The sequence below is a fragment of the Mirounga angustirostris genome, unplaced genomic scaffold (genome assembly GCF_029215605.1).
Source record: "Mirounga angustirostris isolate CCGP_5_RB_7025 unplaced genomic scaffold, mMirAng1.0.hap1 SCAF_10, whole genome shotgun sequence".
Classification (NCBI taxonomy): domain Eukaryota; kingdom Metazoa; phylum Chordata; class Mammalia; order Carnivora; family Phocidae; genus Mirounga; species Mirounga angustirostris.
In genome coordinates, this window is record NW_026991718.1 from 48,885,548 (window position 1) to 48,912,544 (window position 26,997).

General features: G+C 40.5%; 1 protein-coding gene and 1 long non-coding RNA gene across 3 annotated transcripts in view; one reads left to right on the top strand and one right to left on the bottom strand.

Moving 5' to 3' along the window:
• Window positions 1-18,650, top strand: DUSP11 (dual specificity phosphatase 11). The gene is made up of 9 exons (XM_045884766.2): window positions 1-390; window positions 2,043-2,118; window positions 6,615-6,746; window positions 9,772-9,895; window positions 13,500-13,560; window positions 16,035-16,081; window positions 16,365-16,440; window positions 16,666-16,851; window positions 17,977-18,650. The coding sequence occupies exons 1-9, from the start codon at window positions 290-292 to the stop codon at window positions 18,170-18,172; spliced, it is 999 nt and encodes a 332-aa protein (XP_045740722.1). The 5' UTR covers window positions 1-289; the 3' UTR covers window positions 18,173-18,650.
• The window catches only part of LOC129046113 (uncharacterized), a 23,359-nt gene continuing 13,160 nt past the window's right edge, over window positions 16,799-26,997 (bottom strand). The window contains exon 4 of one of the 2 annotated variants that reach the window (XR_008506876.2): window positions 16,799-16,872. This is a non-coding gene — a long non-coding RNA (uncharacterized LOC129046113). The remainder of the gene's footprint in view (window positions 16,873-26,997) is intronic. The other variant, XR_010405591.1, reaches the window with a different exon arrangement.

The following is a 26,997-nucleotide window of genomic DNA, read 5'->3' on the forward strand; positions in this document are numbered from 1 at the left end:
TGAATTCTTAAGTGTACGTACACGCTCATCGAACCTGTGCTACCGGCCCCCAGCTTAGGAGGGCACTGTGGTTCCCTGACTCCTGTTTAGTAATCAAACTACAGTCGGCCAGCCAGCGTGGTGACGTCATCACGTCTGTCGGTGGCGCGTGCGCAGTAGTAAAGGGCCCGGGAACTGCGTGGGTTGCTGCCTATTCGCTTCCGGTCCGGGATCTTGTTTTGGCACCGAGGGCCCTGGGCTGGCGGCTTTGTCGCTCTTGCCGTTGGGTGGGCGGCATCTTGGGGCCCAGATGAGCCAGTGGCATCATGCCCGCGGCGGCTGGGGCCAGGGACGGGCGTTCTCTGGACGTAGCTCAGCCAAGAAGAAGCGCGGAAACCACGTCCCGGAAAGGTAATCCGCCTTGGCCCCTGGGCGTGGCCCTCCAGCTCGGACCTCCCGGGCCTGGGCTCCTTCGCTTGTGGTGTCTGTCTGCCCCAGTCCCCGCCGAGCGCTTGGCGGGTCCGCCTTAGCTGGGAGGCAGTGATGCTCTCGCTGCTCCGCCCACAGTATCTGATCATCTGTGAGGTTCTGATTTCTCCCCATTCTGTTAAAAGCGAGGCTCTGGCCATTGCTTTTCCGGTAAAATGCAGAGGGACGGCTTTTTAAGATGGGACTGCCAGTGTTGGGGACACCCCTTAATTACCAGATTGGAGTCTCCCACAATTCCTCGTGCCGTGTTATTTTGGCACAGCAAATATGACTAATAAGAACCAAGTTCGAGTGAAAAAAACCCGCCAGGACGTCCGAACTTTCCACCGAAAAAGTTGATTTTATATTGTTTCCAGGAATCACAGGGATCACATACTGTTGCTTCCTAACACGTCTCATTTGATGACCGCTGCTTCTGTACAAATGTTTAATTTTGAGACCTTGCTCGTGTGTGCATTGAACTCTTGTATTCCTTGAGACCTTCCTTTCCTCCCTTTCCTACATCAAGTCCCCTTCATTTTATCTCCTGAATATCTTTAATCTGTCAGCTTTTCTCTGTCAGCATCCTAAGACAGAATTTGCCTGATCTGTTGCAGTTAGGTCCTGACTAGTGTAGGTGTATCTACTCTTGTTGCCTTCCAATCCATTCTTCACACAAGAAGTCCTTTTAATAGACTAGTTCGAATATTGCTCATAAATATATACCAAAAACACTGTTTTAAGAATAAAAAGAAACTGGGCGCCTGGGTGGCTCAGTCGTTAAGCGTCTGCCTTCGGCTCAGGTCATGATCCCAGGGTCCTGGGATCGAGTCCCACATTGGGCTCCCTGTTCCGCGGGAAGCCTGCTTCTCCCTCTTCCACTCCCCCTGCTTGTGTTCCTGTTCTCGCTATCTGTCAAATAAATAAATAAAACCTTTTTAAAAAAAAAGAATAAAAAGAAACTTTTTACACATAGTCTTTAAGACTCTGCATATTCTAGACTTCTCTCTTGCTTCTCCAGCCCCATCTTGTGCCACTTTTGTCCTCACTTTCTGTGCTTCAGCTATACTGAATTAACCTTAACTAACTCATCCTACAGACATCAGCTCAAATATCACTTTTCACTGTGACTCCTAACATTACTAAGTGAAGTTCACGGTCCCTTTTCTATCAGGTTGTCTTTTAAAATATGAACTTGAAGTTCCCTCTTGACTGATTTTGATGGCATCAGTTGTATAAGGACTAAAAATAAACTGTGAGGTGAAAGAATTGAATTTAAATTATTTCAACAGGTATGTATTAATGACATCTTAGTAATCAGGATTAGTCTAGGTTTTATCAGGGAAACAAAAGTACTGGCCAACTCTGGTTTTAGATCTGCCCTATTTGTTGAGACCTTTGCACAGTTTTGTTGCCTTGTATCTAGGACGGTAGAAGTTGTTACTAAGTGGTGTTGAAAAAGTGGAACAACAAAATTCAAAGCAAAGAGGAGGGGACCTATTATGTGGGCTATGGTTTCCATTTACAAGGAGCCTTCATTTTGTGCAGGGACATGGGCTAACATAAAATTTGGCTAACAAAAAATGTATTAATAGGTGGAAAGACTACCTCCCAGTTGGACAACGGATGCCTGGGACTCGTTTCATTGCTTTCAAAGTTCCTTTGAAAAAGGTGAGCAAAAGTTGATTCAGTATTTCACAAATCCGAATTCATGATGTAGAACACTGGTGCTCAGCCATGTCACGCTCCATCCCCCCCTTTTTTTTTAAGTTTTTATTTTTTATAGTAATCTCTGTACCCAATGTGGGGCTTGAACTCACGACCCAAAGGTCAAGAGTCCCATGCTCAGGGGCGCCTGGGTGGCTCAGTTGGTTAAGTGTCTGACTCTTGATCTCAGCTCACGTCTTGATCTCAGGGTCAAAAAAAAAGTGGGGGTGCCTGGGTGGTTCAGTTGGTTAAGCGTCTGCCTTTGGCTCAGGTCATGATCTCGGGGTCCTGAGATCGAGCCCATGTCAGGCTCTCTGCTCATCTGTCTGCTCTGCCTGCCGTTCTTCCTGCTTGTGCGCTCTCTCTCTCTCTCTGTCAAATAAATAAATAAAAAAGAGTCACATGCTCTACCAACTGAGCCAGCCAGGCAGCCCTCCATTGTCCCTTTTTAATAGCAAATACTTTGTTATATCCCCTTTACTATTCTGAAATAAAATTCATAATAAATACTACTTCCATACTTAGTTTTAAAGAAAAAAATCAATGTAATGCTGAAACCAATAATATAAACAATAAATAAAGTAACTTATAATAAAGTAATATGTATTAATTTCAATATGTAGGGGCACCTGGGTGGCTCAGTTGTTAAGCGTCTGCCTTCAGCTCAGGTCATGATCTCAGGGTCCTGGGATCGAGCCCCACATCGGACTCCCTGCTCCACAGGAAGCCTGCTTCTCCCCCTCCCACTCCCCCTGCTTGTGTTCCCTCTCTCTCTGTGTCTCTGTTAAATAAATAAAATCTTTAAATAAAAAAAATAATTTAAAAAAATTTCAGTATGTAAATATTTGGGCATGACTATATTAGAAATAAAAACGTAGTCAGTTAACTTGCACCATGAATACAAAAACTGCAAATGCAGATTGAACTAGGTGGATTTTCTTGCCTTACTGGCAGGAATTTCCATGACAGTGAACAGCTCTTAGTAGATTTTCAAATAAAACAAAGTATACGACCTTTCCTTGGCTGATACTGTGATTACTATCTTGGAAAATTCAATGTACTTTAAAACTAGGCAAAAAAACTCTTGTATTTATTTGTGAAATGAAGTTAGATTTTAAGGCTTAGATAATTATGAAACAGTTTTTCACCTGTATGAGCATTGAACAGGATATTCAAAAGTCATGGTCCGCATGGCCGCCGAGGCACGATGTGGAGGGGGCAGCAGCACCTACAGGCCTGTCACCGGGCTCTTGGAGGTGCAACGGAGCCTGTGAGGGGAAGATGAATGAAGATCGTCCTGACATTTTCTGAAAACTCTCCGAGGATGGCTGCGATAAAACCACTAGGAGCACAAGTGCATGTAATGAGCATTTAGGTAGCTGCAGGTGAATGTTCCAGTCCATAACTAAGGTGGTAGAAAATTCTTCATTGCCTCAAAGGTGTGCAGTTGGAATGAAAAATGAAGAATTGGTTAAGAAGACATGAAGCAGATGATGAAATTTAATATTTTTATTTAACACTGATCACTCACAGTAAGCTATGTAGAAAAATAAGTGTTGGAATACTTTTATTTTATTATTATTATTTTTTTTAACATTTTATGTATTTATTTGAGAGAGAGAGAGAGCACAAGCAGGGGGAGGAGCAGAGGGAGAGGGAGAAGCAGACTCCCCGCTCAGCAGGGAGCCCGACATGGGGCTTAATCCCAGGACCCTGGAATCATGACCTGAGCCGAAGGCAGATGCTTAACTGACTGAGCCACCCAGGTGCCCCTGTTTGAATACTTTTAATTGCAGGGCAATAAAGTGTCTTATCTAAAAAAAAAAAAAAAAGGTGTGAGACACATTTGTAGGATTGTATGAATTTGGCAAGATTTCTAGCACCCATGATCCGCATTGACTAAATGCTAATAAGACCTCTTCACTCCCATCATCATAACCAAACCCCTCCCCCCCCCAAAAAAAAGAACCCCAATGACCTGGATTAGTAAGTCAGGATTTCAGCATGGAAATTCTGAAAATTGTGTTTTTGTTTGAAATAAGGAATAGGTGGGAAAAGCATTTGGCCAGTATAAAAAAGGCGAGAAGAGACTCATGTCTTATTAAACTGCCCACCATAGAATGGATTGGTATCTGAAAAAGCCCACTTTGAATGTATTGGGAATTTATTTAATTTGTGACTCATAGGTCAGAGTTCCTTTTTCACCTATTATGTCAATTCTTCTGCATCTGGACTTAAAAACTAGTCTTTTCATATAGGTAAACATATGGTTCTTACATCCATCAACACAAGCGTGGTGCTGTTGAATAAGTTGGATAGTGTTTGGCATATAATAAATATTAGCAAATATTTGTGGAATGAACCCCCCCCACTTGTGGTTACTCTGAATTATCTCCTATATTTCTTCTTTTCTCTGTGCAACTGTCCTAATTCCCTAACTGCTTACTCCATGGCCTCTAAAAGTGGATTCCTGAGTTCTACCAGGGTCCCTGCTTAGCCCCTTGCCTAAAAGTACATCAGCAAGATAGAAGATAGGAAGACTCTGCGGTTTCCCTTCCTTCACACAGCCACAAATCTTTCCTGTATGATATAGTGATAAAAAGCCTCCTCCTGGCTCTGTATACTCAGGTTATCTGTATTCAGCATTGGGATTATTTAGGCACTGTAAAGGGAATTACAGAGCTGCGTAAGCACCCCAGTGCAGGTCTTATTCATGCTTAGAGTCAGGGAGTAAAATGTCACATTGATTTCCTGTGTGTTTTATGGAAGTCACCCAAAGAAAAGCAGCCCCAATACTTGACTGTCACTTCTCATGCACATTGGAATTTAAAATAGAATATGTTAAGTGTCACATAAATGCCATGGTAAGAAATACCAAGGAATTCAAAGGAGGGGGAAATGATAACAGGAAGGCTTCCTAAAGGGTTTGTGACTTAAATTAGTTACCTAAAGTTAGTTGTTCACATGGCTAGAGATGATATATGATCCATCAGCTCCCAAGTGTGCAAGAAGCTTATTGGAGAGATTGTATGTATGCCTTGTTGTAATTAATTTACTCTTCAAAAGTTTCACAGTATTATGTGGAAGACTCAACATCATCAATCTGTCAAATCTTCCTAAGTTTATTTGTTATAAATTTAACATCATCTCAAATAGGCCGATTCTACAACTCATAAAGAAAAGTAAACCTAAATAGCCAGGAAAATTCTGAAAAAAAAGAATAATGGTGGAAGTAGATCATGTAGCCCTGCCAGGTATTAAGCCTGTATTAAAAGTGTTGCTAGAGGGGCGCCTGGGTGGCTCAGTCGTTAAGCGTCTGCCTTTGGCTCAGGTCATGGTCCCGGGGCCCTGGGATTGAGCCCCGCATCGGGTTCCCTGCTCGGCGGGGAGCCTGCTTCTCCTTCTCCCTCTGTCTACCACTCTGCCTACTTGTGCTCTCTGTCAAATAAATAAATAAAATCTTTAAAAAAAAAAAAGTGTTGCTAGAGCACAGGGGATTTTTAGGGCAGTGAAACTATTCTGTGTGATACTCTAAGGGTAAATACATGTCATACATTGATCAAAACCCATAGAATGTACAATACATAATGATTTGTAACGTAAACTGTGGACTTTGAAAATGACGTGTCAGTGTTGGTTCATTGATTATTCTAACAGATGGACCACAGTGGTTTGGAATGTTGATGGGGGAAAGCTGTGTGGGGTAAAGGAGAGAGGGTATAAGAAGGAACTCTGCTTTCTCCTCAGTTTTGCTTTGAACCTAGAACTGCTCTAAAAACTAGTCTATTAATCACCGCCCCCCAAAAAAGCGTGTTGCTCGCATTTGAATAACCAAACAGATCCATGAGCAGAGTACATAAATAAGCCAAATACATAAAAGAATGTTTAGCAGTAAAAGCCACCCTCCGTATATATGAGTATTCAAGAAGTATTTAGAAGTACCTATTTAGGGGCACCTGGGTGGCTCGGTCATTAAGCGTCTGCCTTCGGCTCAGGTCATGATCCCAGGGTCCTGGGATCGAGCCCCACATTGGGCTCTTTGCTCAGCAGAGAGCCTGCTTCTCCCTCTCCCACTCCCCCTGCTTGTGTTCCTTCTCTCGCTGTGTCTTTCTCTGTCAAAATAAATAATTAAAATCTTTAAAAAAAAAAAACAAAAGAAGTACCTATTTATAGGTGTTCCACGTGGAGCTGGAGATACAGTGGTGGGCAAAACTGATGCAGTCCCAGCCTTCTGGGAGTTAAAGTCTGGTTAGGAGATCAACATACAACAAACACAAATAAGTACATTAGAAGTGAGCTTATTTTCTTCCCTCTCATCTCTAGAAGAAAGGATTGTAACATAGCTTGTAAATTTCAGCAGAATGGACACTTTGCTTTGAATCTCATTGTGTGTTGGCATCACAAGGCTTGAATAAATGGAAAAGGATTTTAAGCACATGTTTGCTATTTCTCTCTAACAGAGTTTTGAAAAGAACCTTGCTCCAGAAGAACGTTTTTCACCCTTGGATCTTTTTAACAAAATCCAAAAACAGAATGAAGAACTTGGACTAATTATTGATTTAACTTATACTCACCGCTATTATAAACCAGAGGTAAATGGAACCCTTCATTGAAAAGAACCTACTTTCTGATACTGTAATAATGCTTAGTAATTCAGGAATTATCATCTTATGCTAAGGTGAATCCTGGTTTTCTTCCATGGGTAATAATTCAAAAAGGGAACTTGGTGGTTTCCTTAAGTACGTATTTCTAATTGGTGTCTCAAAATGAGAATAAAGACATGAATTAAACTGTAATATGGGACAGTAGGCTATGTGCTGAAGAAATTTCATAAGCTTCCATGTTCCATATTTTGAAAATGAAATAAGCTTTCAGTAAGAATAGTAGCAGCCCTAAAAGGAAAGAAATGAATATCCATTATGTCTTTAGCACTTATTTTAAGCAATTGCCTGAGCATGTGAGTATCATGGTAAAAGACAACTGCTCTCTAAATTTCATGCTTTTCTTTTCCTAATATCTCTTGATAAAAGACAGAAGCCCATATGATCTGTTGGCCTATGTGGCATATCAGTGGGATGGAATTATCCTTCTGACCAATTTCATGGCCTTATACAACAGTAACATCTAATGTTTATTAATATTTGTAAATCAGTTGGCTATTTAAAAAGTACTTTTACATGCGTTAACTTAGTTAATCCTCACAACAGTCATTTGCTGATGAAGTAGTAGGAGTACTGGTATCTCCTGAGTGCTTACTCTGCGCTATGCTCGGGGGATAGATGATTATTACAGTTGCTAATTTTATAGATGATAAAACTTGAGTCTCAAAAAAGGAAGAATTGACACTTAAATTCAGTTATTCCTCTTTTTTTTTTTTTATTGTGGTCAAATATACATAATTATCATCTTAACCAATCATAAGCATTCAATTCAGTGGCATTAAATACATTCACAATGTTGTGTAACCATCATCACTGTCTATAACCAAAAGTTTTTCATCATTCTAAAGGAAAACTACACCCATTAAACAAATAATTCCACTTCCTCTCCCTACAGCAGTAACCTCTATGGTAGTTTCTGTCTCTGTGAATTTGACTATTCTAGGTACTTCATGTGAGTGGAATCCTACAATATTTGTCCTTCTGTGTCTGACTTCATTAAACATAATGTTTTCAAGGTTCATCCATGTAACAAAATGTCATTCCTTTTTATGGCTAATAAATACTCCATTATGTATACATTCCATATTTTGTTTATCTGTTAACCTTTGATGGGCACTTGAATTGTTTCCACTTTTTGGCTATTGTGAATAATGCTGCTGTGAATGATGGTATACCAGTATTGAGTCAGATCCCTGCTTTCAGCTCTTCTAAATATATATGTAGGAGTGGAAGTTACTGGATCATATGGTAGTTCAACGTTTAGAAACCTCTGAGAAACCATCAAACTGTTTTCCAGTGTCGTTTTGTTTTTAAACAGTTATCACAAATTTTAAACATACACAGAAGTAGACATAATACTGTGGGTAAACATTGTACACCCATGAACTCATCCAGCTTTAATCTTTACTAATTGATGGCTATCATGTTTCATCTGTATATCTACTGGTTTCACCCCATTCTATGTTATTTTGAAGCAGATACCATATATCATATAATTTCACCTGTACATTTTTGGTATTTATATTTAAAATACAGGACTTTTATTTTTTACTGTCATTATTTAACATTAAATATCCAGTCAGTACTCAAATTTTTAATTGTCTTTTAAATGTCATAAAAAAGGTTTTTTAAGAGTTTGAATTAAATCCAAATAAGGTTCACACTTTGCCTTTGATAATTAGAGGTCTCTGAAGTTCTATTTAGTCTGTAGATTCTCCCTCCATGTCTCTCTCACTTTCTTTTTTATCCTCTGGTGAATTTTATTTTTTTAAGAAACCAGGTAGTTCATTCTGATTTGATGATTCCTTCCGCATGTCATGTTAACATATTCTTCAATCCTTTTATTTCCTGTAAATTGGTAGTTGGACCTAGAGGCTTGATCAGATTCAGGCTTGAATTTTTTTTTTGCAAGACAGTTTCAGAGGTGATGATGTGTTCTTCTGTGGAGACATAAAGTGATTATCTCTTTTTGTGATACTAGTAATCACTGGTGATTGATATCTACACCTGTTAATTCATTTGGGACTTCAGAAAATAGTGAATTCTATTCCTTTTTCATTTATTAGCTGGGTATATTTCTATCAAGAGAAGCTTCCCCTCATCATCTATTTGGTTGACCAGTTACAGAGGCATGATTCTTTTATTTAACAGGTATCAAAATAATGAGTTGATTCACTAATATCCTCCAGTGGTGACCAATAAATTTTATTTACTTTTTGTATCATTATGTACTTCATTGCAGTTATTATTCTCATTGAGGCACAAATGGAGGCCCTATCTTTGCCCAGTTGCTTCTCAGTGTTTCTCATTAGAAACTCAGTGCTCCTGAGTCTTTTAGATATGACATTAGTTGTTTCTAGGCTTTTTCTGTGGTCAGGGCTAGGAAATGTGTATGTTTATTTTTAATATAAAATAAATCATAGGTTCATACTGGTACTTTCCATTTAAATTCAGAACTATAGGATTTTCATTTAACCACTTCTTTTATTGGTGTCTAATTTCTCCCACCTCAAGAATACCAGTTCTCAACAGTGCCTGCAATTTGCTTTATCTTAAAATTCAAATCCAAGTTTTTCTGATGCTGTTCTACTGTTCTGCTTAAATCACAGCTGCTTTATGACCCTTAAAATATAAAACATTAAGTAAAACTACTTACATAATTCATCGTTTTATATGCATTCATTCACATGGACTTGGCTTTCAGGCTTGTATGCCTATTGCCTATCCATTCTGTAGGGTTTTTTTGTTTTTGTTTTTTTCCATTCTGTAGTTTTAATGAAAATCAGATGATACTTCCCGGTTGGAACAGCCTGGGGAAAAAATGGCTGGCTTATCAGAATTACTGACAAACTAGGTTTATTAATAATCTCTTGGTTTATAGTCTGGCTTCTCTGATTATTTTTTTACTTCTTTCCTTACAAATGAAATAATACATTTTCATGGTTTTGCCTTACAGGACTTCCCAGAAACTATTCCTTACTTAAAAATTTACACAATTGGGCATCAGGTGCCTGATGATGACACTATTTTTAAATTCAAATGTGCTGTTAATGAGTTTTTAAAAGAAAATACAGATAATGGTGAGTTTGGTTTTTTTTTCTTACCTGAACTTTGGTATGCATTTTGAATGGGTTTGGGATTTTTACTATTTTTAATAGTTTTAACATTAGGCCTGTTGTATATGATAATGTTAAGGTAGAAATGTCATGTGGTGCGGATAGAGTGAGGTGTTTTTCCTTTCATAGTAACAAATAATTTAGTTTGAGAAGTGGTTTTAATGAGAAATGTGAATGAACTAGCTTCCTCCTCTCTTTTTAAAATATGTGACTGGGAAATATATACTAAAATAAAAACATTCTTTTGTCTTATTTATTGGTTCAGAGGTGACAGGCGGGGGAAAAGGTTAAGGGTGTCAGGGTATTGGGTCAGAGGTATGGGGAGCATGGCTTGTGTGACCCTCTGCTGAAAACAAGGAAAAAAGATGTCAAGGTCTTAGGGTATATAAGAGAGACAACAAAAGGAAAAGGTTTGGAGACGGAGCCCTGGAAGCAGAGCAGAACAAGGCGCGCCAGTGGGGCAGCGTCCCCATCGTGCACATTTCAGATACTCCTGCCGGTTTTCCCCTTTGGGCACAGATGCAGGGGGACACGACCACCTCTCATTCAGACAGAAGGGCTTTAAAAAGCTGATGTTTCTTGTTCCTGCCTTAAGATCTACCTTACTGTGTGGGAAATAGATCTTAGTAAGCTATTAGCTTCTGAATTTTAAGGATCCACCTACCTATTTCTGGCATCTGGCTATCAGAAAGAATGTGGTATTTGCCCTATTTTAAGACTGAGGAATCCTTTGTCCTTGGAAAGCCACTGACTTAAGGACCAAGTGTGCTCATTTTGTTCTTTTTCTAACTTAAGCTTGAGGAGCATATGTTTTGTTAAGTAAATATGACAGAATAAATATTCCATATATACATATACACACACACACATAAACAGGGAGTAGGGGAGAAAAAATAGAGATGGAGGTGGGAAAATAGGGGGTGGGAGGTGAGAGAGAGAAAGAGATGGGAATTTAAGGTAATTTTTCAGACTGTAACCTGGTTGCCTGATGCAGGCCCCAGCTCTCACATATCTTAAGGCCTGTTTCCAGATCTGGCCTGTACTTTAACTTTAAAACTTGAGAGGCTCGGCCCTGCCTCTGACAACCACGTCGTCTAAGGAGGAGGTCGATTCTGTGATTGGTGTTACCGTGTCTCGGAAACATGACCTCGGAAGACGGAAGGCGTTGGGGAGCAGCTGCCGTCCTGCCCGCGGCTTCCTGGCTCCCGCGCGGGCAGCTGCCCTCGCTGTCCCTTCTGTTCTGCGAGGGCTGGAGGTCCGTCCGAGGCCGCGTGAACGGCTCTGCAGACCTTGTTTGTTCACACGCTCTCCCGTGTTGGTCGTCTGCCTGTGTAGTGCTGCCTTCGCTCTGCTCTCTGCCCTGGCGGTCTCCGGGGCTTGCTTAGGATCCATTTTGGCTACCTCTGCTCTAGGCCCCTCCCACAGATACCAGGCTCCCCGATGAAGAGGACACAGACTCTCCACTGCCTAGAACTGGTAGAGACTCAGAAAATATGTTGGTTCGGTAAATGCCGAGAGCCTTTTAGATTTGTTGGTAGGGCACGGGGATACAGAGGTGATAGCAGTCTTGTGTTCATTAGAAACTAACAGTTACCTGGGAAGATGAACGGGTGGTACCTATAAGACAGTGGGTTAATTATAATAAAAGAATTAAGTGCAATTAAGGAATATGGAGGAGAGGTTGAGGGAGGTCTGACTGAGGAGACCACATTTGAGCTGGGCTGTGGGGAAGAGGATTTTGCCAGAATGAGAAAGGGAATGTCCCGGTTTGGGGAACAGGTGCAAAAGGCGTAGGCCTTGACCTTGTGCCCGGGAGTGGCAGCCTCTGGAATGACCAGAGGATGGTGTGAAAGGGCGTAGAATTCACATGTTCATTTTCAACAAACATTTATAGGACACTTTTTAAGTTAAAGGCACTGTTCTAGGAAGCAGGAACAGAAGAAAGTTCTTGCCCTTTTATACTCTGCATTCTAATGGGGGAGGGGGATAAATAAGTAACTATATGAAATGTCAGATGGTGATAAGGTGCTTTGGAGAATAGCAAACAGGATTCAGAAGTGGTGGCATGTGTTGGGTGATCAGGGAGGGCCTCTCTATTAAGATGTCATTTGAGTAAAGCCTTAAAAGAAGTGAGGAACCATTGGCTATCTGAGAAGTTTGGGGGGACAGTGTTCCAAAGCAGAGGGAGCAGTCGGTGCAGAGCCCCTGAGGCATGACTATGCTGGCATGTTTGAGTAAGGAGGCCAGTGTAGCTGGAGTGGGGAACGTGTGTGAGGTCAGGGTGTAGAAATGGGATCTGAGAGGTTGGCAGGGGGCAGGAGGAGGTGGATCATGGAGGTCCCTGTAAGTCCTAGTTTGAATCATTGTGGTCATGCAGTTCAGTTGGAGAGATTGATGATACCGTTTATAAAGAGTTCTAAATGCTGTGCTAAATGGAGGTTTTTTAAGCAAGGGAGCAACCCTACGAGTTTATATTTTAGGAAGATCACCTCTTCCATATGAAGGGTCACTTGAAAGGACAAAATTTAGAGGTAGGGAGATAGTAGCTCGGGCAGGAGAGGACGAGTGCTTTCCTACCAGACACCTCCTAGTCACAGACATACATTTTGCAGAGATCAACTACACCTGATTGTTTTTGATTTAATTTCTCACATAATTTTTTAATTCATTTTATTTTTTAAGATTTTATTCATTTGAGACAGAGAGATGGCAGAGAGAGCACATGGGCAGGGGGAGAGGCAGAGAGAGAGGGAGAAGCAGGCTCCCTGCTGAGCCAGGAGCCCAACATGGAGCTCAGTCCCAGGACCTGGAGATCATGACCCAAGCCCCTGAGCCGAAGGCAGACACTTCACCACCTGAACCACCCGGGCGCCCCTCGCGTAATTTTTTTTAATGATGGACTAAGAAATACTATGGCACAGGTTGGAAAAATCTTAGACTTGATTCTAGTCTTTGTTCTGTCTGCCTGCTGTGCAGCTTGGGCTTACATCTCCAGTTCTCACTTTTTCATCGTAAAATGCGAACAGTGCTGCTTCCCCAGGTGCTTCACCAGCACACAGACTGTGGTGTGTGAGGAGCAGCAAATGAGAGAAGGGATGGAAGCGCTTTGGGGATTCGTGAGTCCCGCAGAAACTGTTCTTTTTCATATTCAGTATCCAAAGAAAAGGCATTTGATTGGTCTCCCTCAAAAACAAGTTTCATTCTTCTAGCCTGTTTTTTTTTTTTCTTTTTGCTCTCATTTTCTATAATTAAATCAGTTGCTGATGGACATCCTGTGTTAAGAAGCTGGGTTCCTCTCAGTGCCATTTTAGCTGTTAGTACCTGACCAGGTTTTCTCCAGTTTACACGATTGCGGCTAAGAGGGGCTATGCAGAATTTCTCAGAGCAGTGAATTTCTACTTTATGTTAGATAATTCTTTATAGTGTATTCCTAAAATAACACACTCTCTATCAGTTATTCCTCTTCAGGGGAGTGGTAGTGTTGTGGCAACTAATAAATGGTACTCTAAAGAAAATTGTAGAAATGTATCTACTTCACTTACTTAACTCCGTATTCCTTGTTTTGTAGACAAACTCATTGGTGTTCATTGTACCCATGGTTTAAACAGGACTGGCTATCTCATCTGCAGGTGAGTTGCCAACCCCAAAAGACAGACCACGTTTAAGTTGTTTTGTTTACAATAGTAGTGTAAGCTAGTTGCAAACAATGCAGTTGGTATTGAAAGGTATGAAGTAGAAAGCAGTCTTGCTCCTCACCCAAAGATTAGCACCAGTAATAATTTAGTATGTATTTTTTCAGACTTAAAAATGCAGAGAGATACAGGTATATACATGTAATTTAATGGTGTAATATTTTAGATACCCCGTTTTATAATTTAATATATTGTGGGCATCTTCCTGTGAAAGTATTTGGAAACCTCATTCTTTTTTAGAAGCTGCATTGTTCCTTTGCTTCCTGATGAACATAAAAGTCAGAAGTTTTTAATACTTTAAAACACTGAATCAGGGCGCCTGGGTGGCTCAGTTGGTTAAGCGACTGCCTTCGGCTCAGGTCATGATCCTGGAGTCCCTGGATCGAGTCCCGCATCGGGCTCCTTGCTCGGCAGGGAGTCTGCTTCTCCCTCTGACTCTCCCCCCTCTCATGTGCTTGCTCTCTCTCATTCTCTCTCTCTCAAATAAATAAATAAAATCTTTAAAAAAAATAATAAAATAAAATAAAACACTGAATCAGTGAACATTCCTGTATGAACAAATTTGAATATATATGCTATTTTCTCAGATAATTTCACTCAGAATGGAATTTTTGAATCAAAGAATTTATACATTTGTTCATTCAGAAAAGACTGAGCATCTGTTCTCTGTAAGCACTGTGCTGGGTGCAAGCAGAAAGACTTCAGAGACTTGACTTGCTTTTTGTGAACTCTTAACAGTCTAGAGAGAGAATAGACATTCAGGAATCACACAAATGCATGTGGAATTAGAGCTCTGACAAATGCCAAGGAGAGGGACATGGTACATAAGAGCATGTTAATAGGAGGGATTTGACCTTAGCATGGAGAATACAGAATGTTTCTTTGGGGATGTTTGGGCTGATATCTGAAGGATGTTGAGGTATTAACCTGTTAGACACTGGGGAGAGAATTCTGGGCATAAGGAACAGCAAAGACTGATAATAGGAAAGCATATGCTGTGTTGGAACGAGCCAGGGAGGCTGGTCCATGGGAAATACGGTGTTAAAATGGAGCTGAAAAGTTAAAAAAAAAAAAAAAAAAAAAAAGGTTGGGGGTGGGAGTGCCTGGCTGGCTCAGTAGGGAGAGCATGTGACTCTTGATCTCAGGGTCATGAGTTTGAGCCCCGTGTTGGGTGTGTAGATTACTTGTTGTTCGTTTTTGGGGTTTTTTTGAGATTAGTTTAAAAAAAAAGTTTAAAATGAGCTGGAGGGGCACCTGGCTGACTCAGTCAGAAGGGCATGTGACTCTTGATCTTGGGATCTTGAGTTCAAGCCCCATATTGGCCATAAAGATTACTTTAAAAAAAGTTTAAAATGGAGCTGGAAGTCTGGGGAGGAGCTAGATCATGCAGGTCTGTGTTTAGACTTTATCTTAAGAGTAATTGAAAACCACTGAACTTTTTTTTAAGGGTGAGTATATAGAACAATAATCAAATTTGCATTTTCAAGCCATTGTTTTGCTGCTAACTGGAGAATATGCTGCGGGGGTGGGGGGAAGAATGGAAGCAAGGAGAAAAGTTAGGCTTTTGTAGAAATCAAGGCATGATGGTGGCTTGGACCAGGGTGTGGTGGTCATTTGGGTAGAAGGATGTGGACATATTCTAGAGATGCACATTGTTAGGACTTGGTAGTATGTTGCAGATGAGGGTGAGGGAGAGATGGCTGGTGGTGAGAGTGACTCCTAAGCTGCTTCTGGCCCATACAGTTGGTTAGATGGTATTTAGATTTGATGTTAATATTCTTCCCAATTTGTCTTTTGCTATTGTTGGTTCCTGATAAATACTCTGTCATATTAAGTCTCCTGTTTCTAGTATACAAAACACTTTGATAAAAATGACTGTTGTGGGGTGCCTGGGTGGCTCAGTGGGTTAGGCGTCTGCCTTCAGCTCAGGTCATGATCCCAGGGCCCCAGGATTGAGCCCCATGTGGGGCTCCCTGCTCAGCGGGGAGTCTGCTTCTCCCTCTCCCTCTGCCCCTCCCCCCTGCTCTGCTCTCTCACTCTCTCTCAAATAAATAAATAAAACCTTAAAAAACAAAACCAAAAAAACAAAAATGACTGTTGTATTTTTATCAGATACCTTTTTAACGTCTGCCAATTTGGTCCTGTATTTTCTTCTCTTTCATTTATTAATTAAATTGTTGTGTTAATGTAAATAATTATATTAATAGATTTGCTAAAGTTGGGTCATCCTTGGAATAAAACCTTTTTGTGGTCATGATATATCATTCTTTAATAATTATTGGATTCGATGTGCTAGTATTTTCTTAGGATTTTTAGATCTATATTTGTAAGTGAAATTGGACCTTTTTTGAAAACACTTGATTTTTTTCTTTTCATATATATAAATGACTTGAATTATGTTGTTTTATTAGATATTTGATTGACGTACAAGGCATGAGGCCAGATGATGCAATTGAATGTGAGTATGAGGGTTGTCACTATTTTTTCCTTTCTATAAAAGTATATTTTCCTTTTATAAAAATGTAGATGAATTTCTCAAATTTTAGAAAAAAGAAATGTTTGTAATTCATTTGCTCTGACACAATGCATTCTTTTGCCGAAAGTTTATAAAGGGATGTATCTGGAAATAGTGAGGTATAACTGCCTGAATAACTAGTCAGTGGATTTCAGCTTTGATCTGCTTTCTCTGGGAAAGATTTGCTATTTGTACAGTGATTTCTAACAGTTCATCCACTCTTCAGTATTTAACAGGTGCCGCGGACATTGCTTGGAAAGACAAAACTACATTGAAGACCTTCAGAAAGGTCCCATCAGAAGGTAAGTTGCATTTTATATGTGAGATCTCCGGTTAGGGAGATCTTTTTTTACATCATTTAAGTTGTACATATCCATTCTTCTTGTAGCTTATTTACTTGCTCGGGGAACTCTAAACAAACGGGGAGGGGAGGATGGGATTCTTATTTTCATGGGCCGAGATATCCTCACTAAATTGGCTACAGAATTTGGAAAACATTAATACTGTGTGGGAATGTTCTCTTTGAGGAATTGGGATTCCAGTGTATCCAGATCGAGTGGTTTTGAAGATGCAACACATATGATGGAACCTGTCCACACCACTATTAAGTCTGTTAACCAAGGACATTGGTATAACCTATATCAGACCCAAGGTTACCCAGTACCTTCTCGGCATTTCCACACCCAGACCCAGGATTTGCAGCAGTCAGTAAGGTATCTCTGCTGTCCCCTTTCCTAGAATTGAAATAGAAATTTATATTGTAAATTATTGCAAACACACGAGAATGGTGAGAATTGATGTTTTCTAGCTGATCAGTGTCAGTTGATTAGAGGTATCATTTGCTCCATATTTTGCATTCAGGGCTGGAAAATAAAGTATAGGATGGGGAGTAATATGTGACTTTTCAGAGGCAGTTGGGAAAGGACTTAGAAAATTGGATTGATTTTAAACTTAATTTAAGCCAACAATTTGATGTGATTACCAAAAAGGACTTGCATTCTTAGGCTCTATTAATAGTGGTAAAGTTTGCAGAATAAAGAAGGTTGTTATTTTTTATTTTTATTTTTTAAAGATTTTATTTGTTTATTTGAGAGAGAGAGAATGAGAGAGAGAGCACATGAGAGGGGGGAGGGTCAGAGGGAGAAGCAGACTCCCCGCTGAGCAGGGAGCCTGATGCGGGACTTGATCCTGGGACTCCAGGATCACGACCTGAGCCGAAGGCAGTCGCTTAACCAACTGAGCCACCCAGGCACCCAGAAGGTTGTTATTTAAAGAGTAAATACAAATTATAGGAAAAAGTAGTAAAATTCCAGTATGATGTAATAAATTTACCGATCTTGCTTTTGAAGCAATTAAATTTCAGTCTCAATTTTCCAAATTTGTTGCATGTGTAGTTAATAATTAGAATTTCTACACTTTATAGCTAATTTATATATGTATTTATAAAGTGAAAGCAGCTGTTTTTAAAAATAAATACCTTAATACTCTCTCACATCAACTCTGCAAGACTTGGGGAGAAAGTATTTGATTAGAAAAGTGTGGGCATTTATCTCTGTAGGGAAAGGCTGGAATAGCTCCTGGGAACCTACTGTGTGCCAAGGTGTTGTGGTAGGTAATTTAAATATGTTGTCTTAATTTACCTTGAAAACAAGCCATGAAAATGGAAGGTATTACCTCCATTTTATAAAGAAGTAAGAAATCCAAAGATGAAGCAATTTATCTGCTAAGGTTGTACAAGCAGAAGACAGTAGAACCAGAGTGTCTGTATTACTTTTTAAAGCTTTTTAATATATTTTACTAAAACTAATAATAATTCATTAATTTTTGTCTTCTTTAAGAAAATTTTCACAGAACCAGAACGTTTACCAGAGAAGCCATGTCCCTCCTCCTGGTCCCCCTGGAGAGGACTATTCACAAAGGAGGTACTCTTGGAATGTAAAGCCAAACGCCAGTCAAGCAGCCCAGAATACAGTGTGGTATCCTGGCAGTTACTACAGACTGTCGTATCCAACCTATTGTGGATGGACTGAATGACACAAATCTGTCCTGGAAATCTCTCTGCAGATAGAGCAGGACTGAAGACCAGCTGGAGTGACTTTTTGTAAGATCAGGTCAAATGAGGTTTATAATCTGTTTTACTGCTCCCTCATGTGTTCAAACTTAAAGGAAAATTACATTGATACTTACCTCTTGGCTGATAAATTTGCAGTATTTGCAACAGTAAAGGAAATAATCTGTCATTCAGTCTTAAATTTTTAAAAAGGAAGATGGTATTTTAGAACTGAGAAAGTAATAAAGAATTTCCCTTGTAAATTATTTTCTTAAAAATTCTGTCTTCCTTATTGATGTATTTCTTTCTGACTAGACTTGTGATAGGAGTGTATGTGCAGAGATTTCTGGTGTTTTTGTCATGTTCTATTATTGACCCAATCATTAAGGCTATCTTTTTTTCCCCCTAACTGTTCAAGATTTCTATTAAAACCTACCTAAGAGACAATCTCTTTAAAATCTATTTGAAATTAGTAATTGTATTTTTGTGATTAGACGTTTCTTTCTTTGGCAGTCTGTTGTGGGACTTGACCAACTTCTTTCACTGAATTGTCAGATACACCATCTAACACAGGAATGGATAAACTTTTAGGTAAATTGACGGTCAGTTGGGCAAGAGAAACTGATAAACCAGAATGCTGGTTAATTTACCTGACAAGGTAATTGTTATCAACTGGGTAGAACTATTCAGAAAACTTGAAAACTTTTATAGACTACAAAAGTTCTTTAATGAACAGAATAGGACACAACACGTAAAACCTGGGATATCTGGAAGATTTGTGGACAAGGATGGCTCCTTGTTTTATTGCTTCTCTGTTGAACCTGCTGGGATCTTTTTCCACTTGCCTCACGGTAGAGTGGTGCCTTGACCTTGACTTTCTCTAAGTTATCTTTTCTGCTGGTATACCTCTGGAACATGTAGATGGATCACTTGGGAGGTATTAAATATTTTTAGCTGCAGAGGAAGCCAGAGACCTTAAGTTTGCTCCAGAAAGTGTCTCACCAACATGACATCATAAGCCTCAGTAGATATTCAGTGAATACTGGGGCAGCTTGGCTTCATTTTTTTGAAGCCTCTGACTTTGAAGATTTGTATCCTAGAATGTCTCGTACTGCAGGCGACAGGCATTTTCTTTATCCTCTTTTCCATATGAACAACATGTGGAACCTGACCATAGGGAAGTGCTCTAGTTCAACCAGTCCCCTGGCCTGTGAGTCATTAGCTCAGTCACGCCACGACCCTTCCCCTGAGCGATGGCTCACGCATGAAGCGTTCCTCTGCCTGCCACAGGTAACAGAGACACACAAGTTCTTCTTGCTGAAAGGCTGCTCTTGCCTAAGTGTTGCCCAGGATACACCGTGAAGGCTCACAGGGACTGAAACTTGAGCTGGACAGCTAAATGGTGGGCCATAAAAGAACAAGCAGGGGCAGGCGTGGGAATCCAGCTACTCTGATAGTTTTCCTTGGCAAGCAGTTCCTAAGGAGGACATTGCCAGCAGAAGTGCCATCATTAGAAGTACTGCTACCTTCAGAAAATGGGACCCTATTGTCCCCTTTGTCCCCTTCCCATTTCAGACATCAACATGGTTTGTTAAAAAACTAGACTCCTGGGGCGCCTGGGTGGCTCAGTCGTTAAGCGTCTGCCTTCGGCTCGGGTCCTGGTCCCAGGGTCCTGAGATCAAGCCCCGCATCGGGCTCCCTGCTCGGCGGGAGGCCTGCTTCTCCCTCTCCTACTCCCCCTGCTTGTGTTCCCTCTCGCTATGTTTCTCTCTGTCAAATAAATAAAATCTTAAAAAAAAAAAAAAAAAAAACTAGACTCCTTGGGCGCCTGGGTGGCTCACATGGTTAAGCGTCTGCCTTCGGCTCAGGTCATGATCTCAGGGTCCTGGGATCGAGTCCCACATCGGGCTCCCTGCTCCTTGGGAGCCTGCTTCTCCCTCTGCCTCTCTCTCTCTGTCTCTCATGAATAAATAAATAAAATCTTTAAAAAAATAAATAAATAAAAATAAAACTTTAAAAAAAATAAAAATAAAAAACTAGACTCCTTAAAAACAAAAACAAAACAAAAAAAACTAGGCTCCTCTTGCTCTCTTATGTCTCATTTATTATTCACCACCCTAGAGTTCTGGCTTCTGCTAGCACTGTACCAAGAGTCCTCTGGCTAAAGGGACCAGTGACTTCCGTTTTTTTAAAGGTCTTCAGTAGCCTTTTAAGCTTTTAAAGTTTTCATTTTTTTTTTTTTTAAAGATTTTATTTATTTGACAGAGAGAGCACAAGCAGAGGGAGAGAGAGGGAGAAGCAGGTTCCCTGCTGAGCAAGGAGCCCGATGTGGGACTCGATCCCAGGACCCTGGGATCATGACCTGGGCCGAAGGCAGCTGCTTAACCGACTGAGCCATGCAGGCGTCCCTTAAAGTTTTCATTTTTATTTAAAAAACACATATGAGTAGTTTAAAATTCAAATAGTTCGGGGCACCTGGGTGGCTCAGACGCTGTCTTCGGCACGGGTCATGGTCCCAGGGTCCTGGGATCGAGCCCCGCATCGGGCTCCCTGCTCAGCAGGAAGCCTGCTTCTCCCTCTCCCACTCCGCCTGCTTGTGTTCCCTCTCTCACTGTGTCTCTGTCAGATAAATAAAATCTAAAAAAAATAAAGACCTTACCTCCAAATATAGTAACATTCTGAGGTCCTGGGGGTTAGGGTGAGTTCAACATACGAATTTGTCAGGGGTGGAGGGTAGCACAACTTGGCCCATGACAGGGACCTTGATCGTTCTCTATGCCTGGTGCAAAGCTGTTACCCTGGGATTTCTCTTCACTGTCACCCTGGTCATTTCTTATACCCCTCTCCTCTGTTTCCTGGATCCCATAGCTGCTGCTTTCATGGTGTACTTCCCTGTTTGGTGGAGTATATCCTTAGCTTCCCAGGGAGGGTTAACAGGATGTAAATTTTTCGAGACTTTCACATGTATGAAATGGGTATAGTTTATTGTTTCACTCCACTGATAATTTGTGAGGCTATAGACTTGCAGGTAGGCACTTTTAAATGCATTTACTCATTGTTTTCCACATTTTGTTGTTGCTCTTGAAATCCTGTGCTATTTTGACTCTCGAGCTTTTATTTGGGACCTGCAATTTTTCTCTCTGAAAGCTTTAGGATCTTCTTTATTTCAAATGTCCTGAAATTTCATGGTATGTTTAAAAGTATGACTATTTTATTTGCAATGCTGTATACTTAGTGAGCCCTTTCAGCCTGGCAAGTTGTCTATGAGTCCTGGGAAATTTTCTTTCTTTTTTAACCTTTCTATTTCAGGAACCTCTATTAGTTGAGTATTGGGTTTTTTTTTTTTTTTTTGAAATGTACCTCTAAGTTAATTATGTATTTTTTCTTATTTTCCATTTTTAACCTTTTTGCCCTTTCTTTTTTTTAAATCAGGAGAATTTCCTCAGCTTTATTTTCTATCTTCCATATATTATTTTCTGAATGGCATTTTTTTCAAGTACTTTTTTTTTTTTAATGAATGTATTCTCTTCTCTCCAAAGTTACCAATTATTTTTAGGTTTCTTCTGTTCCCTGCATCAACTGTTTTCCTTCTTCTTCTTTTTTTAATTGTTTGTTTGATGCCTCTCTCTCCTGTTAGTGGTATTCTTGAGATATCTGGTGACCTTTGTCCATCTTTTCATACTTAAGATTGAGACCCTCAAAACTGATGGAAGCTCTGGTTGTCTCGTGGTAGATTTGTAATAATAATGTTGTCAGTTTGCTTTTTGTTTACTTCCCCTTGCTGCACGCATTTAGGTTTTATTTTTCTCCATTCTGATGGTTGCTGTCTTTGATAATTTTATTGCGCTCTCTCTCATCTACCATTTGGTATCTCTCCCCATTATCTTGCGAGTTTTTTTTTAAGATTATTTAAATTTATTTATTTGAGAGAGAGAATGAGATAGAGAGCATGAGAGGGGGGAGGGTCAGAGGGAGAAGCAGACTGCCTGCTGAGCAGGGAGCCCGATGCGGGACTCGATCCCGGGACTCCAGGATCATGACCTGAGCCGAAAGCAGTCGCTTAACCAATTGAGCCACCCAGGCGCCCTAACTTGCGAGTTTTTAATCTGTAATAATTCCTTTATTGGCATTTTGGGTAGAAGTATAGATAACAGATATTGGTTCAGTTCAGCCAGTGTAATGAGCCTCTCCTGCCAATAAAATTGAGTTTGGGATTTATCCTCAGTCTGGCAAGCTTGCTTTTTACACACTGTGTCCCAGAAGTGTAGGCCTTTGAGTGTCCTCCATCATGATTTGGTCTTGCATTGTCAGTCACAAACTCTCCTGCTGTGGCAGGAGGCCCCATGTAGGAACCTGTGTGAACTACCTTTCTAATGTAATTCTAACAACTGCCCAAGAATTATGTCCTGAAAACAAGCTCATTTGTGGTATTCCCCTCTTGGAAATGTTGCATGGTTTATGGCCTTCAGAGTCCACTTCCAACTCCTTGTCTAGGCCTTCCCGTGATCTGACTCCCAGCTGACTTTTCTTTTTCTTTTTTTTTAAAGATTTTATTTATTTATTTGACAGACAGAGACACAGCGAGAGAGGGAATACAAACAGGGGGAGTGGGAGAGGGAGAAGCAGGCTTCCCGCTGAGCAGGGAGCCCGATGCGGGACTCAATCCCGGGACTCCAGGATCATGACCTGAGCCGAAGGCAGACGCTTAACGACTGAGCCACCCAGGCGCCCCCCAGCTGACTTTTCAAAGTGTCTACTATACTCTACTCCATTCTTCAGTGTGCAGGCCATTCCCTGAGTACACTGCGTTGTACACATTCATGCCAATGCCTCTGTCTCCCAGGTTGCTCCCTCGGCTGTAATGGCACTGTGGTCTCTGTGAGCAAATCATGCCCGTTCTTGAAGCCCATCTCAGTAGAGCCTTCTCTCCCAACTCTACCCCCTATTGAATCATTCCTTTTCCAACAAGGTACCTTGTGTACTAGCATTTATTTAATTTATATCTCCTGTTACATGAAACACAGGTTCTAAGCACAGTCTCAGATTCCCTCAACCCCCTCTTCCTTCACAAAGGCGCCATCTGTCACCCGGCCCACAGTCCCGTTTTCTGCCTTGCCAGCAAGCCTTACTGCATTCCCTGAGCTTACTAGAGCCCAGGTTAAACAAGGCCCTTACAGCCTCCACACCAAGCCCTCTCTCTTCTGTCATTTCTCCACTTTGGAGTTGGAGGAGATGCTCTACTGCCAGCCAGCCAGCCACAGGATCAGGCTTTCTGAGCTGCCAATGAGGGGATGATCAGAAATGTGGAGGAGTAAGCTCCCACTTTGGGGAGGCTTAATTAATGAAACATAGGATAGGAAGGAGCCTGGCAGTAAAATTCTCCCCCTCCTTGCTCCCTTCTGTGGAGGACTGTCAGGAAAGGTTTGTCCTTTCAAGCCTTCCAGAGAAAGTTTAGCCCACTGAGCAAACATGTGCCAAACGATCCCTGTGTCTTCCTGGCTCATTGTCAACCCTGCCTATGAGGTAATCCATTACCTCACATTGCTTTGCAGCTCTTCTTGCTTCACTTCCCTTTTTTCCTCACCCTCACCAGTCTGTTTGCACATTTCCCAAATAAAACACTAGTACTTTAATCCTTGCCTCAGGCTCTGCTTTCCAGAGGACCTAGGTAAGATACTTAAGCATTTGTTAATAAATTGGCAGTTGTAGGTTTTTAATTGTTCAACCATGTATAGGAGAGTGGGAAGCACCAGAGGTCTTCCTGATCTGACATTGAGATCCTACAATGTTTATACCTTTAGGAATACAGAAATGTCAATTATATTCAAGGTAACAATTTACCAGGCTGTAGACTTGTAGGTAGGCATTTATTCTGGGGGTTATTTCACATGACTTGGGAATAGTTTTTGGAGTCTTGGTGTCTTCCATGACCCATTTCTTCAGGTTAACACTTCCAAGGTTAAACTCACTTTATCAGATGGTAACAGTTAACGCATATTTATGCAAGTTAATATATTGCAGAGAACAAGGTTAATATTCTTGTGAAAATTCTCATTTAACTCTTACAAACTAATTTTATGATGCAGTGATCTCTTCCTCTGCAACTGTAGTAAAGGACTTAAAGACCGTATTTATTTATTTGACAAAGAGCGAGCACACAAGCAGGCAGAGTGGTAGGCAGAGGGAGAGAGAGAAGCAGGCTCTCTGCTGAGCAGAGACATGGGGCTCGATCCCAGGACGCTGGGATCATGACCTGAGCCGCAGACAGATGCTTAATGACTGAGCCACCCAGGCATCCCTGAGATGGCTTTTTAAAAAAATTTTATTATGTTATGTTAATCACCATCATCATTAGTTTTTGATGTAGTGTTCCATGATTCATTGTTTCTTCTTGGTTTTTGGTCTCTATTTTTGCCTTTTTTAGAATGTCATGTGAGTTTAATCATACAGTATATAGCCTTTTGGCTGTGATTTCTTTTATTTAGCATAATGCTTTTGAGATGCATCCATGAGGGGGATCAATAGTCAATTCCCTTTTTGTTGCTGAGTTAGTATTCTATTGTATGGATAGATCAGTTTATCCATCTACCAGTTGACAGACTTCCAATTTTTGACTTTTGAACAAAGTTGCTATAAACATTTGTATACAGGTTTTTGTGTGAATATATGTGTTCATTTCCCTTGGACTGAGATTGCTATGAGGTAATTGTTAGATAATTTTATAAGAAACTGCCAAATGGGGCGCCTGGGTGGCTCAGTTGGTTAGGCGACTGCCTTTGGCTCGGGTCATGATCCTGAAGTCCCGGGATCGAGTCCCGCATCGGGGTCGCTGCTCGGCAGGGAGTCTGCTTCTCCCTCTGACCCTCCCCCCTCTCATGTGCTCTCTCTCACTCTCTCAAATAAATAAATCAAATCTTAAGAAAAAAAAAAAAAACTGCCAAATGTTTCCAAAATGGCTGTACTAGTTTACATCCCCATCAACAGGGGATAGGAGTTCCAATCGCTCACATCCTTACTAGCACTTAGTATTGTCAATTTTTTTTATTGTACCTATTCTAATATAGATGTATTGTCACATTGTGATTTTTAAAAGTTTGAGGGGGCGCCCTCATAGCTCAGTCAGTTAAGCATCTGACTCTTGATTTCGGTTCAGGTCATGGTCTCAGGGTCGTGAAATCAAGCCCTGTGTCAGGCTCCATGCTGGGTATGCAGCCTGCTTAAGATCCTCTCTCCTTCTCCTGCCCCTCCCCACCTTCCTCTCCAAAAAATAAATAAAAGTTTGAGATATAATTGACATGATATACTGTATGTTTTTAAATGTACAATTTGATACTTTTGACATGTATACAATCATGAAACCATTGCCACAATGAAGACAGAAGTATCTATTACCCCCAAGGTTTCCTTGTGTTGTTTTTTAATTCCCTTTTTCCACCCAAGGCGCCTTACCTAAGCAACCACTGATCTGCTTTGTGTGGCTGCAGTTTTTTTTTTTTTTTTAAGATTTTATTTATTTATTTAGAGACAGAGAGAATGAGAGAGAGAGAGCACACGAGACGGGGGAGGGTCAGAGGGAGAAACAGGCTCCCTGCCGAGCAGGGAGCCCAATGCGGGACTCGATCCAGGGACTCCAGGATCATGACCTGAGCCGAAGGCAGTCGCTTAACCAACTGAGCCACCCAGGCGCCCATGTGTGACTGCAGTCTTAATGTTAGTGGAATCATACAGTATGTACTAGTTTTACGTCTGGCTTCTTTTATTCAGTGTGATTATTTTGAGATTCATCCATGTTACTCTATGTCACAATAGTGGGTTCCTTTTTATTGCCAAGTTGTCCATTGTATGGATATATGATTTGCTTATCCATTCACTTGAACATTATGGTTGTTTCCAGCTTTGGGTGGTTACAAATAAGCTGCTAAAAACTGAGCTGCTTTTTATTAATGTCTCTTTTTAATCAACTTTGAGGCATAATTTATAGTCTATAAGATATACTTTTATAGTGCATAGTATGAAGAATTTTGACAAAGTCCTACTCCCTATGTAACTAACACCACATCAAGATCTAGAACATTGGCTTCACAGCAAAGATTCCCTTGGGGTCCTTTCCAGTCCTTGTCTCCCACTCCTCCATTCCCAGCAATCACTCTTTTGCTTTCCAGTCACTCTAAAATAAATTTGTAATTCCTAGAGTTTTGTAGAAAAGGGATCATATGGTAATATATTAAATTCTAGTCTCTCACTTTTTTTTTGCTGAGCATGTTTTTTAGATTCATCCATGTTGCAAGTATTGTCAAGTACCAGTAATTCATTCCTTTTTGTTTCTGAGTAGTATTTCGTTGTATGAATTTACCACAATTTGTTTATCCATTGACATGTTGTTGGGCATTGGGTTGTTTCCAGTCTTTTGTATTAAGAGTAAAGTTGCTGTGAACATTCATGTACAGGCCTTTGTATGTACATGTTTTCGTTTCTCCTGGTAAATGCCAAGGAATGAAATTGCTGAGTAAATACACATTTGATTTATTAAGAAACTGCCACTCTTTTCTAAAGTGGTTATACTATTTTATAAAACTCAAACCAGCAATACCAGTTGTGTTTGACAACACTTACACTATCAGTTTTTAAAATTTTAGTTATGTGGGTGTGTAGTAGTAGCTCATTATGTTTTAAATTTGCATTACTCTGCTATGATGTTAAGCGTCTTATGTGTTTATTAGCCTGATTCATGTATCTTTTGTAAAGTGTTCAAATATGTCACCCATTCATAATTAGGTTGTTTTCTCTTATCGAGTTATAGGCATTCTTT

What these genes read in the sequence shown, in the direction of transcription:
- DUSP11 (XM_045884766.2), top strand. Translation starts at nt 290, where the DNA reads ATGAGCCAGTGGCATCATGCCCGCGGCGGCTGGGGCCAGGGACGGGCG. An exon ending in TCAAAGTTCCTTTGAAAAAG is followed by an intron (nt 2,119 to 6,614) that starts GTGAGCAAAAGT and finishes TCTCTCTAACAG; the next exon opens with AGTTTTGAAAAGAACCTTGC. An exon ending in GCCAGATGATGCAATTGAAT is followed by an intron (nt 16,082 to 16,364) that starts GTGAGTATGAGG and finishes TCCACTCTTCAG; the next exon opens with TATTTAACAGGTGCCGCGGA.